Source organism: Argopecten irradians, chromosome 10 (genome assembly GCF_041381155.1).
Source record: "Argopecten irradians isolate NY chromosome 10, Ai_NY, whole genome shotgun sequence".
Taxonomy (NCBI): Eukaryota; Metazoa; Mollusca; class Bivalvia; order Pectinida; family Pectinidae; genus Argopecten; species Argopecten irradians.
In genome coordinates this window covers 26,008,969-26,026,372 of record NC_091143.1, presented here as the reverse complement: position 1 = coordinate 26,026,372, position 17,404 = coordinate 26,008,969, and the positions used below count along the sequence as shown (strand labels likewise).

Here is a 17,404-nt window from a genome sequence, read left to right as displayed (position 1 = left end):
TAGATATAGGAATTTAAGGACTGATTGATGGATTTAGAGGTCAGAATAGGGAAGTTTAGTTGCTAGATATGGGAATTTAAGGACTGATTGATGGATTTAGAGGTTAGGATAGGTAAGTTTAGAGGCTAGATATGGGAATTTAAGGACTGATTGATGGATTTAGAGGCAAGGATAGGTAAGTTTAGAGGCTAGATATAGGAATTTAAGGACTGATTGATGGATTTAGAGGCCAGGATAGGTAAGTTTAAAGGCTAGATATAGGAATTTAAGGACTGAATTTAATGAATTAGAGGTCAGGATAGGGAAGTTAAGAGGCTAGATATGGTAATTTAATGACTGATTCATGGAATTAGAGGCCAGGATAGGTAAGTTTAAAGGCTAGATATAGGAATTTAAGGACTGAATTTAATGATTTGAGATTGGATGGATGTTGGAATTTACTGATTATATATATATATATATACTCAGCTGTATACTAGTTCTCTTTCAGTGGATGATCTAGCTGTGAAATTGATTTGGTACAATGTTGACAGAATTATGTCTGAACATATACACAATAGGTAACAGATTCCACAGGAAACGTTTCCAAAGACACATGTCATAGTGTCTGCTTTCAATTTACAGTCCTCCTCCCACTATAGCCACCCCTCGAAAACAGTAAATAAATGAAAGCTCCACTTGTAGTGTGTTGGCATTCACTGTGGTATAATGTATATAATCGTTATAGAAACAGTGAAATCTGCCTGAAGTTCTTACCTTCCTCCCTAGGAGGCTGTGGATGGGGTATGGGAGGGTTTGTGTGAGTTCAGAGGTCACCAGCAGTGATACTTTGGTGTGACGTTTGTTGTCCGTTTAAAGACTTGATGAACTACAGAAGGATGTGATGAGATTTATAGGTTCTCCGCGGTATGTGCCTTGATTACATGGTTATGCCAGTTGTAATAACAATTTTAGCTTCTTTCCTTGAAATTTCAAATTATTTTCAATATTTGATAACTTTTCTTTGGAAAAAACTTTATTTCATTAAGTTATGGCAAACATAAGACGCTAATCAATAACAGTGTGTACTCCAGAGGTAAAGTTATTGTAAAGATACATAACAATATTTACATCTTGAAGCATCACAAATTTTACTTTGAGTTAAGGATATATAATTTATATCAATGGGTTGTACAAATATCATGAAATTTCAGTTCTTGACCAGTCAGAGACACACCTTAGTTTACAAAAGTGATAGTTTCTGCTTTTACCTAGCACTCAGTATAACGGGAATGGGCAGACTAATTAGCCCATTTACAGACATTTACAGTAATGTTGAATTTTTTTCCAATTCAGAAAATGAAAAACACTTTCATTTATGGTCACGTTGAAAAATGTGTGTTAGCGTGTTACTGTTGGTTCTCTCCCAACACCTGAAACAATGTTTTATTCCTATAACTATTGTCTTGTTTATCCATCCATTATTTTATAAATATAGCTCTCATATGATTTCAAAGAAAAATCACAGGACATTAAAACTGATATCCATGGTATTGGCGTTAAGTGCCCCTAAAAATTAATGTGATATGTGGATGAATTTGACGACTAAGCAGCAGTATTTCTCCTTACAACAGAGCATGTATCATTAAGAACGACGGGAGGCCACGATGACAGTAATATGGATTTGAAATCTGGCCGTTTCCACCGAATGATTATCGGGAAGCATATACAGAAGGAAATCTCCTGATGATGATTGATAAGGCTTTAATCATGGGTGTCACTAGTAGCTGGTTTATTGTAAACTTTGATTCCATCGAATGACAGTCGTGACTCTGGAGGCCCCCACGACAATCCCTGTCCTGCCACAGACTCAACCACAACGGCAACAAACGATGTGGCTTATTCCAGCCACGGACGATGATCGTCATCCGGATTTGGATGCAGCAATGCTGCAGTAATGTCGGAGGATAGTTTGGTGACAGTAGATGTACACATGAGTGCCGGCGTTTAATGCTTTATTTAAACACAAAGACACTATCTTTTCATTATAAAAGGCTCAATGTACAACATAGCATTAGATAGGATTACACAGAAATATTGATTTCAAATTACGACCAAGACGGATTAAAGATAATGATTTTCATGAAATGTGATTACAGGAAATATCATATGATGTGTTTAACATACTATGGGATCTGAACATAATCTTGTAAAATAAAGAGAGACCTTCTCCCACATTTGTCCTCCTTATATCACATTGGTAACTAGAAATTTTCAGAGCCCTCATTGACTTGGTGATAGCACCAACATCACAAGTTACATACATGGCTATAAAGTATGAAGTGCAAGAAACTTTTTCAGTAGTATATTATTTACTGCTTGTAGGTGAAGGATTTTACTTTTATGCTTGCAGAATGTACAAAACAAATTTAACAAAAATATTACAAAGATTAGTGTAAAGTATACAATTTGTGAAAAACCAAATTCAACAGAATACACCATGATTTTATTATAAAATAAAAATTACAACAAGTAATTAACAAGGCCTTAAGTCTATATACACATGCACACCCAACACGCCAGTCAATCTTGTAAAGATACTGGTACATATATTGTTGTAGGATTGATTATGTTGCTTATTACTTATCTTGTATAAACAAATTTTGATAATAAAGAGCAATCCATAGATATTGTTTGTACACTAGAATTGAAACTAAAGTTACTTATTTAATCCAAAGAAGAATATTTCATTGAAAATTGTATAAAAGATAACTTTGAATGACCTTGGGAAATTAGAATTTGAAAAAAAAAAATTATACATGAATGTGTGTGATTGTTGCTGTTATGTCTAAATATCATGTATGTTTTGAAAATCTTCGAATTTTTTTTTTCAAGTATAAGAATATTTCGTTGATAATTCAATATTTCGATTATAAATTTGAAGTTAATTTGATAACTTGAAGTTAGATTGATAACCATTATAAGCACACCTGAAATATTACACTACAATATCTCCTACCCTGTCATTTATAGTGTACCTGGTATTAATATGAATTTGATTAACGCTAATTTCTGTTTTGAAATGAGATCTTGAGGTAAAGATGGAATAATATTTGGATGGGTATTAATTATATCTTTTGATGTGAGTAATAACATGGTAAACTATGGTCACCGCGCACAGCTCTAACAAAGAGGACGGAAGTTTCCACCCGCACCCAGGACCCAGCGATGAAGACGGATATAGATGTCGTGCCGGCTGATTACGCTACGTTTTCAATGACTGGATTCTGTCACGGCCGACCGAATCCCATTCATACTTTCACAATCCGGAAATGAGTGTCCGTCCCAGCATCTGAGCCTGGTACTTGATACACCAACTGCTCCAGTCTTGGTCGACAAGCCCACATGCTGAGTATGATTTCTACTGGTGCTAACCCTCATCCATAAAACTCACACTAAAACACTAATTTGTGAAAGGCCTGCTCCAATTTCCGTTAACTTTTCACCTAATAGTTTTATGTTTTGTTTCATTGGATAGTCATCACAAGCGAGGAAGTTTCTATATCACCGCTAAAACGTGAACTGAGGGACAAGATTTTATTGCCGTATGATTCAGTTGATGAGTTGGTGAAGTAAAGGGTGAATGGGATGAAATCTTTACAATTATATCGTCAGGTTTGATAGATTTGTGTTTTATTGTTTGTCCATCAACAACCTAATCCCTCAACTCAATAAAGACAATATCAAACGGCCGTTTGTTAATTCGGCACACTCGGCCGCTCGGCTACCTGAAATACACAATAGCAGCGTGTTGGGCGAAGAATCAGATTCATTTACAGAGATTTATAATAAATGTCTTCTATCCATTGAAACTGCGGGAATGAAAATAACCTAAATTTACGACTGTTTGTATTGTAGCGATGAAAAGTTAATGTGACAAATTAAATACGTTTTCATTGCTATGAGATGAAACTGTATACCTGTTTGACTGTCACGGCGGGTTTGGTTGCTGATGTCATTGTCCCATGTGATTCCGCTCTCTGAACAGCACATCAGATTTCTGTGTATTTGGTTTTAATCATTATAATTCATGCTTTATTTGGAAAATAATCTTGCTGGTCCAATCATTCATTGTCAATTAGGATTTAGAGGGATTTTCATAGAATTTAATCCTAAATGGGATGTTTCATTTTCATCAAAGTTAGTGACATCACTGTATTCAAGAGTATAGTTATATTGTTGGAATATTTTTGTTTCACAATCCACATGGAAAAAAGTCTAATTATAAATATATTTGCAGGAATTTTCTTTATGTTTCATTTGTTTCACCATTTTTTTAGTTTAAGTAAATTAAGATATCAATAGTTATATTGAAAACAATTAAATCAAATACATGTAGTCCTCATTGAGTTTAAACTTTGTCTTGTTGTTCTACCCATATTTTACAAAATAAGTTCCCAGGTCATCAAATAAAGTAAAAGGTACTGGGCTTGATTGATATTTATTCTTAACACCAGTCATCATATGTGTGGATTAGAAGTATAGCTAGCCTATATGACATAATTTTATCTTTAGCATTAATTAGACCCTTTGTCTTTAACTGTGTGTGAGAGATGTCAATAATGAACTTTAAGCATCTACGATTGAGTGTGATCCACTTCCCATATTTTTATGCTATGGATATATATAACTAAAAAATCTTCTGAGCGTACTATAAATAAACCGCGAAGAGTACACTCAAGATTTTTGTGTTATATCTCCATAACATAAAATATCTATTCAAATTCATCCTTATAATTCAATTTACTAAAGATTATTTCTTCAATATTAAAAAATCATTTTCGGACCCTTTTGTCTATGAAATCACTACACCATCACCTCAGCCAATCAGAAGCAACATTACAAACGGCGACGCCATTTTTTCCTTTATGGGCTGATAAAGGAAATTTTTTAAGACAATGAAAATGCTCGTAACAAGCAAAATTGAATTATTAATTGATATTTGCAATAAAGGATTTATGACATATATCTTCTGATATCATTGCAAATTAACTAAATTCCGTTGATATTTCAGCTTCTAATATCTTGCCTTTTTTTCCAAAATACAATTAAAAATGAATATATCTTAACTCATGGATTTTATTATTAATGGGATTTCATGCAGATTCTCTGCTTTAAATTTTTGCAGGGATATCATTTTTCTGATTTTGCAGACATTGCTAGCGCTGTGATTGCAAAACTTTGATCGCTGAAATATAGAGAAATGACGAGTCTTCTATATAGACTGTGAAAACCAGATTGTGAATTTGATTGGTGAAATATTTAGAAATGATAAATTGATACACCAGATTGTGAAAATTTGGAACCACTCAAATTTAATTTTTCTCGTTTTTAGCAAAAATTGCGGAGATTTCGACTTGCGTAGAATTCAATGATTTCAGATATCTGATATCTGTTTCAGATTTTTCATATACGTATTCCCTGATTTATGTCGTTTCAGTTACATCATCAGTGTGGGTATAGTAGACAAGCTGACTCAGTATTTCCGGGGAGTCCAGGGTCCGATAGACGCTGATAAGGAAGGGGCGGAGTTCCTACAACACAGTCTAGGACTGCTGGTTTCCATGACGAAAATCATGTCAAAAAGGTAAGATAAATAGTGTCTAATTGCTTGTTTCCATGACGAAAATCATGTCAAAAAGGTAAGATAAATAAATAATATTTACTCCGAAAACAATTTCTGATTAGTTAGCAAATTGTTTGGCCTCAGGGTGACGAACCGTTCTTCTATGTTGGATAATTAGATAAGACAATTTTTTAGATCTTTAAGTGGCACAAGCTTATAAGATAGTTCTCATGTTACCTGTACTTATTTGGTGCAAATTTAATTTTGAACAATTAAATACAATGTTGAATTCATGCCATGCCGACACAATGGCTGTTTTATTAACTATGATATAGAAAATCCATACATTATGCAATCCGTATTTAAGAGAATAAAAAAGTTTGATGGTGAAATATGATTAGTGTTAAAATATATATGTTTATTTAAAGTACATGCATTAGATAAGGTGTTTCTATTTTTGTTCACATTAAGATTAGTGTAATGAAAACGTCCATCCAGGACAAACAGGTCAGACATTTAAGCTTCATATTGTTCAGTGATAAGAACATATAGAAAATGAGAGTTGATTGATTTCGGCTTTACCATGTGGTACATCTTTATGTAAATCACGATACAACACATCGAGAGAAACAGATCATCCCAGCCATTACTCTGGTGAGAATGCTGATTACCTCCACGATAAATTGTAACTACGCAACTCAAACAAGCTGAAATTTTGTCCGTATTTTGTGGCAGTAATTCCATCAGACTGGATGTCCGGGGGCAAAATAGCCAGATTGAGGATTTATAGGAAATGTCACATCATTGTTTGTGTGTGTAAGTCCGGATGTTACATCGCCGCTGACAAAATAGGTTTTTAGTCAGGCTGCAAATATTGCTCGTAATGAATGTCATTTATTGTATTTATGATCTTGATAAGGCAGAATTATCATTCACCGTCATTACTGTAAATTTCGCAGTAAATGATAATTGTCGTTGGTGTACAGTTAATTGATCTGATATTGGCGTTTATCTCGATACCATGATAATCAGGTTTAGCGGCACTGGATGTTTACAATTATCAACAAAATTATCGCTTCTTGGTCATGAGATGGGAATACTTGGATTTGATAAGTATTAAAACCGAAACACAAACAGAAAGTAAATCTGGATATCACTTAAAGAAAGGAGACTTAATTGTCTTGTTTTAAATTAAGAATATAGCATGATTATTTTGTTACTGAAACATTGGTTTCATCATAGAATAGAGTTATACTGTATTTGTTCTGATATTTACATACACTTCTTCTTAAAATGTATTTTTCAGTAATATTTCATTTTCTTTAAATCCAAACCATTAAATTTTGTACAAATCCATGCATGATGTGCCTACATATTACACAGTGATTTTTTTTTTCATAAATTACACAAAACTGAAGAAAAAAAATCCATCTGTATTTGACTGTGACAAATAATGATGAAAGAAAAAAAATGTATATAAAAAATCATATATATTCTTGAAAGCCAATATTGTCCTACCTTTTGTTCATTATAAATTAAAAAAAAAAAAATTAAGTTAGAAATTACATAGCAATAGACTCCATAACATCTTTTCTCACGACTGGAATATTTAATGAACTAAGTGGTGATAAAATTACAAGAGCATTTCTTTTATAGATGCATACGAGTGACAAAAGTTGAAGTAGAATTATACGACTCTCTTCCAACGGATTTTATGTTCCTGTGCTAAATTGTGCAATTTTTAACATCACTTTCCTTCATTTCATTTACATTAAACCAAAATTTATCCTTGTATTGCGTAATGGAAATATAAAGGTTTCGCAGAGAAATTTTATAAAGCGCAAACAGGGATCCCAATGTTTATATTGTCCATTATCTGTTGAGAAAGAAAAGGCGTAAATGAGCACGCTGGATTTTTTATTGTCATGCTTCAGAGGCTGTTGTGGTCTTGAACACTTAGTACGGGCATGAAAAAGATTTTGATGGGCATTCATACAATATGCTTGCCAATGAAAGTGGATACTTTTACGGCAAGTTTACGCGTATCTTTTGTGAAGCGCATGCTGTGCTTGGCTAATCCTAAGCAGTTCACATTGTGCAAGATTGTGTGGTAATTTTTGTATTACGAGATTTTTACTCTCCGTTCCTTTCAATCTTACGCCTCCTAATGCTGATGCCAGTCCATTAGACAGCGTATTTAAAGTGAGGAAGCATTCTCAGGCTTACCGGCCCAGGGTGTTAATGACACATCAGCCAGATTCTAAACTTAGTCCTGAAGATGAGCACACTGTTTCTTCTTTACACATTATGTACATACCCAATCTTTGTATCCCTGGGGGACGAATAAGCCCCAAACCCACACTGTTATATAGTACTTAAAGGGTCATATGCTTGGAAAGGGGGTGTGGCTTGCTTTCACACCCTCAATTCTCATCTCGATTAAAAATCCTAAATTCCATCATAATCCGGGCCAGTTTACGCCTAGTGGCAGAGTAGGCCGGCCTTCGATTCCCAGAGAGAATTTCTAACTGCTAATTTGAACATTCTTTGATTTGATTACAAGTAATTAGCTTGTTTTGATGTTCATAACATATGGTATACAAACGGAGCTAATTTGTATTTGCTGGTATGAGGTGACAATTTGGGCGGGTACTCATGGGAGATAATGTTGATTTCAGTGCCGTTCCATTAGGGGGAGTCTAGCGAGATATTGGGTGAGATGACTCCCTCCAACAATCACAAATATACTGCTTTTATATTGAACTACTGAAGTTACTGTTGTATATATTGTCATCAAGTTCATCCTTTGTTTTTTAGAAAAATGTTGATTATATCAAAGTCATTGTTCGAGATAACTAAAGCATTGTATTAAAGATATTATTGGAAATGGCCTAATATTGCAAAGACTCTTAATATTTATTCTGAGAAATAAAAAAACACTTTTGAAATTTTACATTGTTAAAAAAGATGATTTACTTAAATTGTATTCAGTAAATTTAAGGTGTATATAAACAGCTAGTACTTTTATTTTCATTTGATTTAACCAGTAGATAAAAGGAGTTTGTGAAAAATTGCAAATTGAAATTCAGTTAAACCTTAATTGATAATTCAAAATCAGTGGGACCATTGTGAAAATTGGAATTATCCAAGTTTTCTAGTTAGGTGACGTATCAACATTTTTTTTTTTTTTTTTTTTTTTTAAGAAAAAAACACAAAAAGAAAAAATAAGGAGCTTTATAATCCCTTCTGACAAAGGGATCACTGTTGTGATTATATTATTGAGAAATAACAATATGTTGTAATTATGCTATGCTAAAAGCATAAAATACCTAGTCATTGCTAAGCTAACATTGACCCATTTTTAATTTTCTATGAACTTTAAATGTAATATTGTTTATAAAAAATCAAAAGTATAAAATGCAAGATCGAAATTTGATAACATTCATAATAGTGCATTTAATTTAGAAGACAATGCATACAATCTTGTTTATGCTGGATATATTTTTTTAAATTTTAGGTACACACATATAATTACTTAGACTTTTTTGTTACCTAGAATTACATATTCTAGAAACTCACAAATTACTATACAGATATAGATGATACTTTCCTATCTGCTCAATAAAAGGAACAAGGGGAATAAATCAGTCTCCATTCAGATTGAAGTCCAACAAGGAGATATGGGTGAAAAATTTAGTTATCGTCCAGATTTATGAAATGATTTATAACCAAACTGCCAAAGGAATATTAAATTCTTGTTTTTATTTAATTGAGGGTTGATTAGGAATTCTGTGGGATTGAGGCTATAACCAGAACAGTTTGAGATAACGCAAATTTGATTTCCGCTTGATTTGGTTTGAAATTTAATTCTACAAAAACTGGATTATCTGATAAAAATAACCTCTGGAATGTATCATAAGCCCACAATGGTTCTTTTATTGGGCCGATCGGGAAAACAATGGGACACATTTCCATATGAATTGGTCGCAGCTAGATACTCAATGTCCAACCCCAAACCACTTATTAGAAGTTGTGGAAACCTTGTAGCTATGCACTGAAGCATATCCAAATTTTCAGGCCTATCTTTTCTCTGGATTTAACTTAATTCACATGCATTATGGAGCAATATTTTACAATAAAAAGTGATATTTTTGCAGTTTGGAAAGATGAGTTATTTTTTCTTGCGATGATTATGACAATAATTCCCGGTTGCCAGTGGTCTTTATTGAATTACTTGCAGGGATAGCCATCAACAAAGAAGCTAATTTTGGACTTGTCAATGCATCCAGTATTTTTCTACCTATAACCCGATGCGTTATGACAGGGGAAAATCTGGGGGAATCTTACAATCCCCGCTTATTAACTTATTAATGCGAGCATCAGGAGAAGAGCGTTAGTTAATGGAGCCGGGAGGAGTCCCTACAGACCGGTCATTAGATCGTTGGCGGGGCATAAGTGAATTTATTATATCCAAGATACATGCTAGTTACACCCGTTCTGATCAATGCATCCACCATCGAATATGACTCATTTATGTTGGGCTAATAATATGCTATCAAAACACCAAATACAATCAAGGAGACCTAAGATGTTATTTTGTGTAATTTTTCTTGAGGTTATGATAATATTTGGATACTGGGATTCGATAGTGCTCATCTCGTCCTGTGACTTGGCTGACTTTTTGATGTCTGGTGCTAAATATCAACCACGCAATTTTCTAGTTTGCGCAAAGTGGAGAAAAAAACACATTTGAACTCTCGTTGAAAATGATTACAATTGACAGGAAGGTCCCCGGATTTGACATGGAAGATTATCAAACCATGATTAAGACATTAAAATATAAGACCATTAAAACATCCTATGTCTAGTTCTATACAGACATTAAATCTTACATGTTCCAATATTTATTTGGCCACGTCAGACAAAATTCTCATCTCGTAACAGCTCACGAGTGGTGGTCAGTCGATCGACGGAACTCTTAATGGTCAGTTAGGCGAAACTGCAGTCTAGCCAATTGACCATAATTGGGTGGTGGTATAGAAATGAATGGTCCTCCAGGCTTGCTGGGTTACATTTATTACGGAGTTTTCAGCTGAGATGAAAAGTGAATTTGTCACATACCATTGATGTACCTATACTGCCCAGGGGGAAACTCTGCACCATACACAATCAAGATTGAAGGCGGATCAATATTTTCAATCATTTGAATCAGAAAATGATAATTCTTTAAAAAGAAAATGGTAAAATTAGAAATGGCATAAAATATATTGCTGTATAACATTAAAGTGTTAACACAAGGGAATATGGAAAATATGTACTGAAGACTGAGGTGTATTAGAGGCACAATCTGAATTTTTTCAAATTGGAATTTTTGTTATTGAATGATTTATACATAAACAAAAGTACACATTGCACGAAAAAAAAAAAGTTTAAAAAAAAAAGTAATTTACTATTAAATCTTTTTGTTATTGAATGATTTATACATAAACAAAAGTACACATTGCAAAAAAAAAAAAAAAAAAAAAAAGTAATTTACTATTAAATCTGTCTATAAAGACCTTGTACATAAGTATACCTTGTCAAATTGTGTTATAAACTCTAAGAAAGCGGTCTTAAAATAAGCAGTTACCTTTTATACAAAGGTTGTAAGCAGATAGGCCTTTCTTAATCTCAACATTTGTTTCCTTTATAAAATTTCATATTTTCAGATGTTATAAAAAAATCCCATTAGTTTATCTTGGTTGCACCAGAATGCCTCTGAAATTTTGATATCCAGATTACGGCCGTATATTTGGTAATTATAAGGTGATTAAGTATAACAAAACGGTGACATGATGTAATCAGAGATCCTGGTACATTGTAATTACTGTAAATGACGATGTTAGCTGTTTTTTTCTACCACCCAACAAGAACGCTGAAATTATGCTGTAATAAATAGAGAACATTTGATCTACTCCATCTTTTCGCTGGGACTCGGTTCATCAGCAGGTAGATAAACATGATTAACGACAACAAATTACTGGTAAACCTGATGAAAATGGGTTGAAATACAACAATTAAGAAACATACTTGAAGGTGTAAATTGCACTTTATTCTTTTGTATAAAGTAGATCTCTCAAACTAATAAGAACCCTTTTTATTATTTTTGATAGAATTCAGAGTTCCTTCCTTATATAAATTATTTCTTTAAGATTTTTATTTTACATGTTTTAGGATTTGTTTTCTTGCTTTTTGTTGCAGAATTGAGTATTCAGCATGATGAAAAATTAATATTTAAAATGCAGCTGAAGCAACATGTAATTATATGAGTATTATTCTACAGGATTTAGTGTAGGCTAAACAAAGCTCTATATGCGTAGGATCTTTGCGATGCTGCAAAGGCTTAAAAAAATACTTTAAATCCTCACAATTTATTATCTTAAACATGATACATTGCAATCTAGCCTCATAAGATTGATGGTTTAAGTTTAATTTTGAAGATTATATAAAAAAAAATGATGACTGCATTACCAGTTTCTATGGCATTCTTTGAAAAAAAGCTGTCAAATTTTGTATAAATACTTGTATTTTTTGTTTGTAACATTTTTATGAACGACCAGTGATTTCATTGATGATACCTTTTTTTTCATGGTGTGTGTTTTATAATAGTATAATCCATTATTTCACAGATGATGATGATGGGATTTTAAGTAATATCCATTTTTTGTTCTTTTGTATGATCGATGATGATTCTCCTGTTGAGATTATTTTTGATGAGGAATTTCACCCTGATTTTATAGATATATATTAGATATTATATAGAATTTAGATTAATCTGTAAAATATACCCAGTGACTTTAGTAATACACTATATGTTATTCTGTTGACTTTAAATCATGTACAATTGAAATTTATGCTTTTAAGAACAGAAACTAGACAGAAATGTATATGATTTCTTGGTTCTCTTTTGTCTATTCAACAACCAACTAAAATATAGAAATAAAATAAGTTAGTAAGCTTTTCAAAATTAATAAAACTGTGTATACCGGTAATATATAAAGTTATGCGTTTATTTCATTTTTTCTTAATTTTGAAAAATGGAGAACAGACTATCAGTTTATGAGTCATCAGACTGAGTATAAATCCCCTGTTAATCTCTATCTTTTCAGAAACAATTTTATATTTGACCAGAAGAAGGTAGAGGACCCTACACAGCTTATCAACACGTATGAAATGACAGAGCTGGTCGGAATAGTTTCACTGCTGTATGGTATGCTTCTTCACTCTGGAGCTCCGAGTCGTAGTGACTCTTCCCCGCCAGAGTTCCCTCAGCACACGATGGCTGTAGCTCTCACTGGGCTACGTATGCTCAATAACATGGCGACCCTTGACCTTCACATGTTACAGGTAAAACCACAGACATTACAGGCTGTAAGGTACCACATACATTACAGGCTGTAACATACCACAGACATTACAGGCTGCAATGTACCACAGACATTACAGACTTTAACATACCACAGACATTACAGGCTGTAACATACCACAGATATTACAGGCTGTAACATACCACAGACATTACAGGCTCTAACGTACCACAGACATTACAGGCTGTAACGTACCACAGACATTACAGGCTGTAACGTACCACAGACATTACAGGCTGTAACGTACCACAGACATTACAGGCTGTAACGTACCACAGACATTACAGGCTGTAACGTACCACAGACATTACAGGCTGTAACGTACCACAGACATTACAGGCTGTAACGTACCACTGACATTACAGGCTGTAACGTACCACAGACATTACAGGCTGTAACATACCACAGACATTACAGGCTGTAACATACCACAGACATTATAGGCTGTAACGTACCACAGACATTATAGGCTGTAACGTACCACAGACATTACAGTCTGTAACGTACCACAGACATTACAGGCTGTAACGTACCACAGACATTACAGGCTGTAACGTACCACAGACATTACAGGCTGTAACGTACCACAGACATTACAGGCTGTAACATACCACAGACATTACCACCACAGACATTACAGGCTGTAACGTACCACAGACATTACAGGCTGTAACGTACCACAGACATTACAGGCTGTAACGTACCACAGACATTACAGGCTGTAACGTACCACAGACATTACAGGCTGTAACGTACCACAGACATTACAGGCTGTAACGTACCACAGACATTACAGGCTGTAACATACCACAGACATTACAGGCTGTAACATACCACAGACATTACAGGCTGTAACGTACCACAGACATTATAGGCTGTAACGTACCACAGACATTACAGGCTGTAACGTACCACAGACATTACAGTCTGTAAGGTACCACAGACATTACAGGCTGTAACGTACCACAGACATTACAGGCTGTAACATATACCACAGACATTACAGGCTGTAACATATACCACAGACATTACAGGCTGTAACGCACCACAGACATTACAGGCTGTAACGTACCACAGACATTACAGGCTGTAACGTTTGAAGTGTCTAATCAAGATAGGTTTTCTGCAGTCTCCAAATAACATGTAGACATTTTCTTTGCTTATTTGCCAACATAACTTTAACCTTGGGTTAAAAGCATGATTATGTTCAACTTTGGTAAATTTGATTTTACAAAATACAGGTTAGATACAACCAAAATCTTCTACAAAATGTTCTTAAGGACCACAAGACCCAGGTACTTAATTTGGCTCACTATTATACCATTAAAGTCTATTCAAATAGCAATTCCTTTTTTACAGGTGTACAATATAATGTACATGCAGTGCCTTAAACTGAATGCTAATAAAAAGAAATTGCAGTCATTAGGAAATGTTTGAAATATGTAGAATCATTAAAACCATTACAAAAGTCATGGTACTTGAATATCAGAAGGGAAATAACTGATAATAAGGCATGTAGCTTGACTTACATTTTGGAAAAGAAATAATTAATTCATATTTTTGTTGTAGAAAACTCTAGGAGACGAGGGCATGTCACTCGAGTTTCGTCACATAGCCAGTTACTTGATGTGGTACTGTAGTCACCATACATCTGAAGATATACTCCATGAGGTCATTCAGTGTGTCGGTTACTTCACCGTTCTCTGTCCAGATAATCAGGTACGTGATGGTCATACAGTGTGTCGGTTACTTCACCGTTCTCTGTCCAAATAATCAGGTACGTGGTGGTCATACAGTTCAGTTACTTCACCATTCTCTGTCCAGATAATCAGGTACGTGGTGGTCATACAGTGTGTCGGTTACTTCATTGTTCTCTGTCCAGATTATCAGGTACGTGGTGGTCATACAGTTCAGTTACTTCACTGTTCTCTGTCCAGATAATCAGGTACGTGGTGGTCATACAGTTCAGTTACTTCACCATTCTCTGTCCAGATAATCAGGTACGTGGTGGTCATACAGTGTGTCAGTTACTTCACTGTTCTCTGTCCAGATAATCAGGTACGTGGTGGTCATACAGTGTGTCGGTTACTTCACCGTTCTCTGTCCAGATAATCAGGTACGTGGTGGTCATACAGTGTGTCGGTTACTTCACCATTCTCTGTCCAGATAATCAGGTACGTGGTGGTCATACAGTGTGTCGGTTACTTCACCGTTCTCTGTCCAGATAATCAGGTACGTGGTGGTCATACAGTTCAGTTACTTCACCGTTCTCTGTCCAGATAATCAGGTACGTGGTGGTCATACAGTGTGTCGGTTACTTCACCGTTCTCTGTCCAGATAATCAGGTACGTGGTGGTCATACAGTGTGTTGATTGTTGATTACTTCACCATTCTCTGTCCAAATAATCAGGTACATGGTGGTCATACAGTTCAGTTACTTCACTGTTCTCTGTCCAGATAATCAGGTACGTGGTGGTCATACAGTGTGTCGGTTACTTCACCGTTCTCTGTCCAGATAATCAGGTACGTGGTGGTCATACAGTGTGTCGGTTACTTAACTGTTCTCTGTCCAAATAATCAGGTACGTGGTGGTCATACAGTGTGTCGGTTACTTCACTGTTCTCTGTCCAGATAATCAGGTACGTGGTGGTCATACAGTGTGTCGGCTACTTCACTGTTCTCTGTCCAGATAATCAGGTAAGTGGTGGTCATACAGTGTGTCTGTTACTTAACTGTTCTCTGTCCAAATAATCAGGTACGTGGTGGTCATACAGTGTGTCGGTTACTTAACTGTTCTCTGTCCAGATAATCAGGTACGTGGTGGTCATACAGTGTGTCAGTTACTTCACCGTTCTCTGTCCAGATAATCAGGTACGTGGTGGTCATACAGTGTGTCGGTTACTTAACTGTTCTCTGTCCAGATAATCAGGTACGTGGTGGTCATACAGTGTGTCGGTTACTTCACCATTCTCTGTCCAGATAATCAGGTACGTGGTGGTCATACACTGAGTCCAATAAAAAGCCTGTGTGCATATCATAACATAAGAAATCATGGCCTTTGATTGAGTTATATGGTATTATGCCAACCTGGTGGAATCTAATATAATCTATAAACTTTAACTTTGGTCTTGGTTATTATAGACTGTAAAAGGTTAGTATAACATCCTGTTAACCTCAACAAAGTTACAACTTGATTACTTATAGTTTGTTTAATGGGAATAAGGCTGTGAATTATTTCAACTTCATGCAATCAATATTTAATACTGAAAATGTTTGTAGGATACCAAATTTTTTGCAGTTTTTGGGAAAATCTGACAATGATTTTAATAGTTTCTCTATTTAGAATTGTTTTCCCTATGTATATTTTGTTATCCTCAAAAGATAACAATGATGAATATTCTGCATTTTAACAGACCCCTCATTCTGTTGAATGATGTATCATTTCATATGATTAATTAACATTTTCATCTAAACACAGCTTAAGCAATATTAATATAAAAAAAAAATGAAAATAAAAATGTGCTTGCTAACTTGCATGATTTATCAGATAGTTTAATGTTCTGTTGTAATTAGATGGCCCTGATTATTAGGTGTTCAAGCTCTTTAAATACCGGCAAAACCTCCCTTGTCTGTTTTGGTAGCAGTTAATTACATAAGAAATATAACCAGACATGTTGTTTGGAAAATTACTCGGCGAGTTTACCCCAGAGCAGGATTTCCCCAGGAAATTCATAGTACGCTATAATTACTTTCAGATTCCTCCTATTACAAGTTAATCTAAAGTTTTTGTGTAATTTTTACATGTCTTTCCTTCATTTTGTAGTTTAAAAAATATATATTTTGCAGAAAATTCCTTCAGGAGATTTGCTACCAAATTACACTAAAAGCTTTGGAATTCTACCAAGATGTCCCTTAAAGGGATAAAACTATTAGGCAAAAAAACCTTCAAAATTTTTATTAAAATCTAACAGAACATGATTTTATCAGCATGTCCGAATTGAAGGGAAAGTATTATTTGTAAATCAATAATGTTTCTTGAAATACCATCACTGTTTTCAAGTTCATATGGATGGTAACCTATATGCATTCAGATCATTTCTATATTAGAATCAATTCTGTTTATAACAGGCCTTAGAAGTTTGTGTTAATATACTGTTAAAGAAAATAGATTTATGTCAAACTTTGGATAACTTATAAGGAATGATGGGGACCTTTATTCTGAAACATCATACTATTCATGACCTAGAGAATGTTTTGGAGATACCTCAAACATTCATAAACAAAGATGATTTTCCGAACGGAAAAAAAAACTTTACAAACAAATTAAAATTATGTTCTAAATGCTTCAAATATTCATGAATGTTAATTTTTGATGATAAGCTACTTTTATTTA

General features: G+C 34.4%; 1 protein-coding gene across 3 annotated transcripts in view; it reads left to right on the top strand.

Annotated features, from left to right (window-relative positions):
* Window positions 1–17,404, top strand: part of LOC138333495 (S phase cyclin A-associated protein in the endoplasmic reticulum-like) — a 65,089-nt gene that overhangs the window by 27,830 nt on the left and 19,855 nt on the right. For all 3 annotated transcript variants that reach the window (XM_069281917.1, XM_069281916.1, XM_069281918.1), the window contains exons 21-23: window positions 5,480–5,626; window positions 12,754–12,991; window positions 14,581–14,730. In XM_069281917.1, the coding sequence (XP_069138018.1) occupies window positions 5,480–5,626; window positions 12,754–12,991; window positions 14,581–14,730 (535 nt within the window). The remainder of the gene's footprint in view (window positions 1–5,479; window positions 5,627–12,753; window positions 12,992–14,580; window positions 14,731–17,404) is intronic.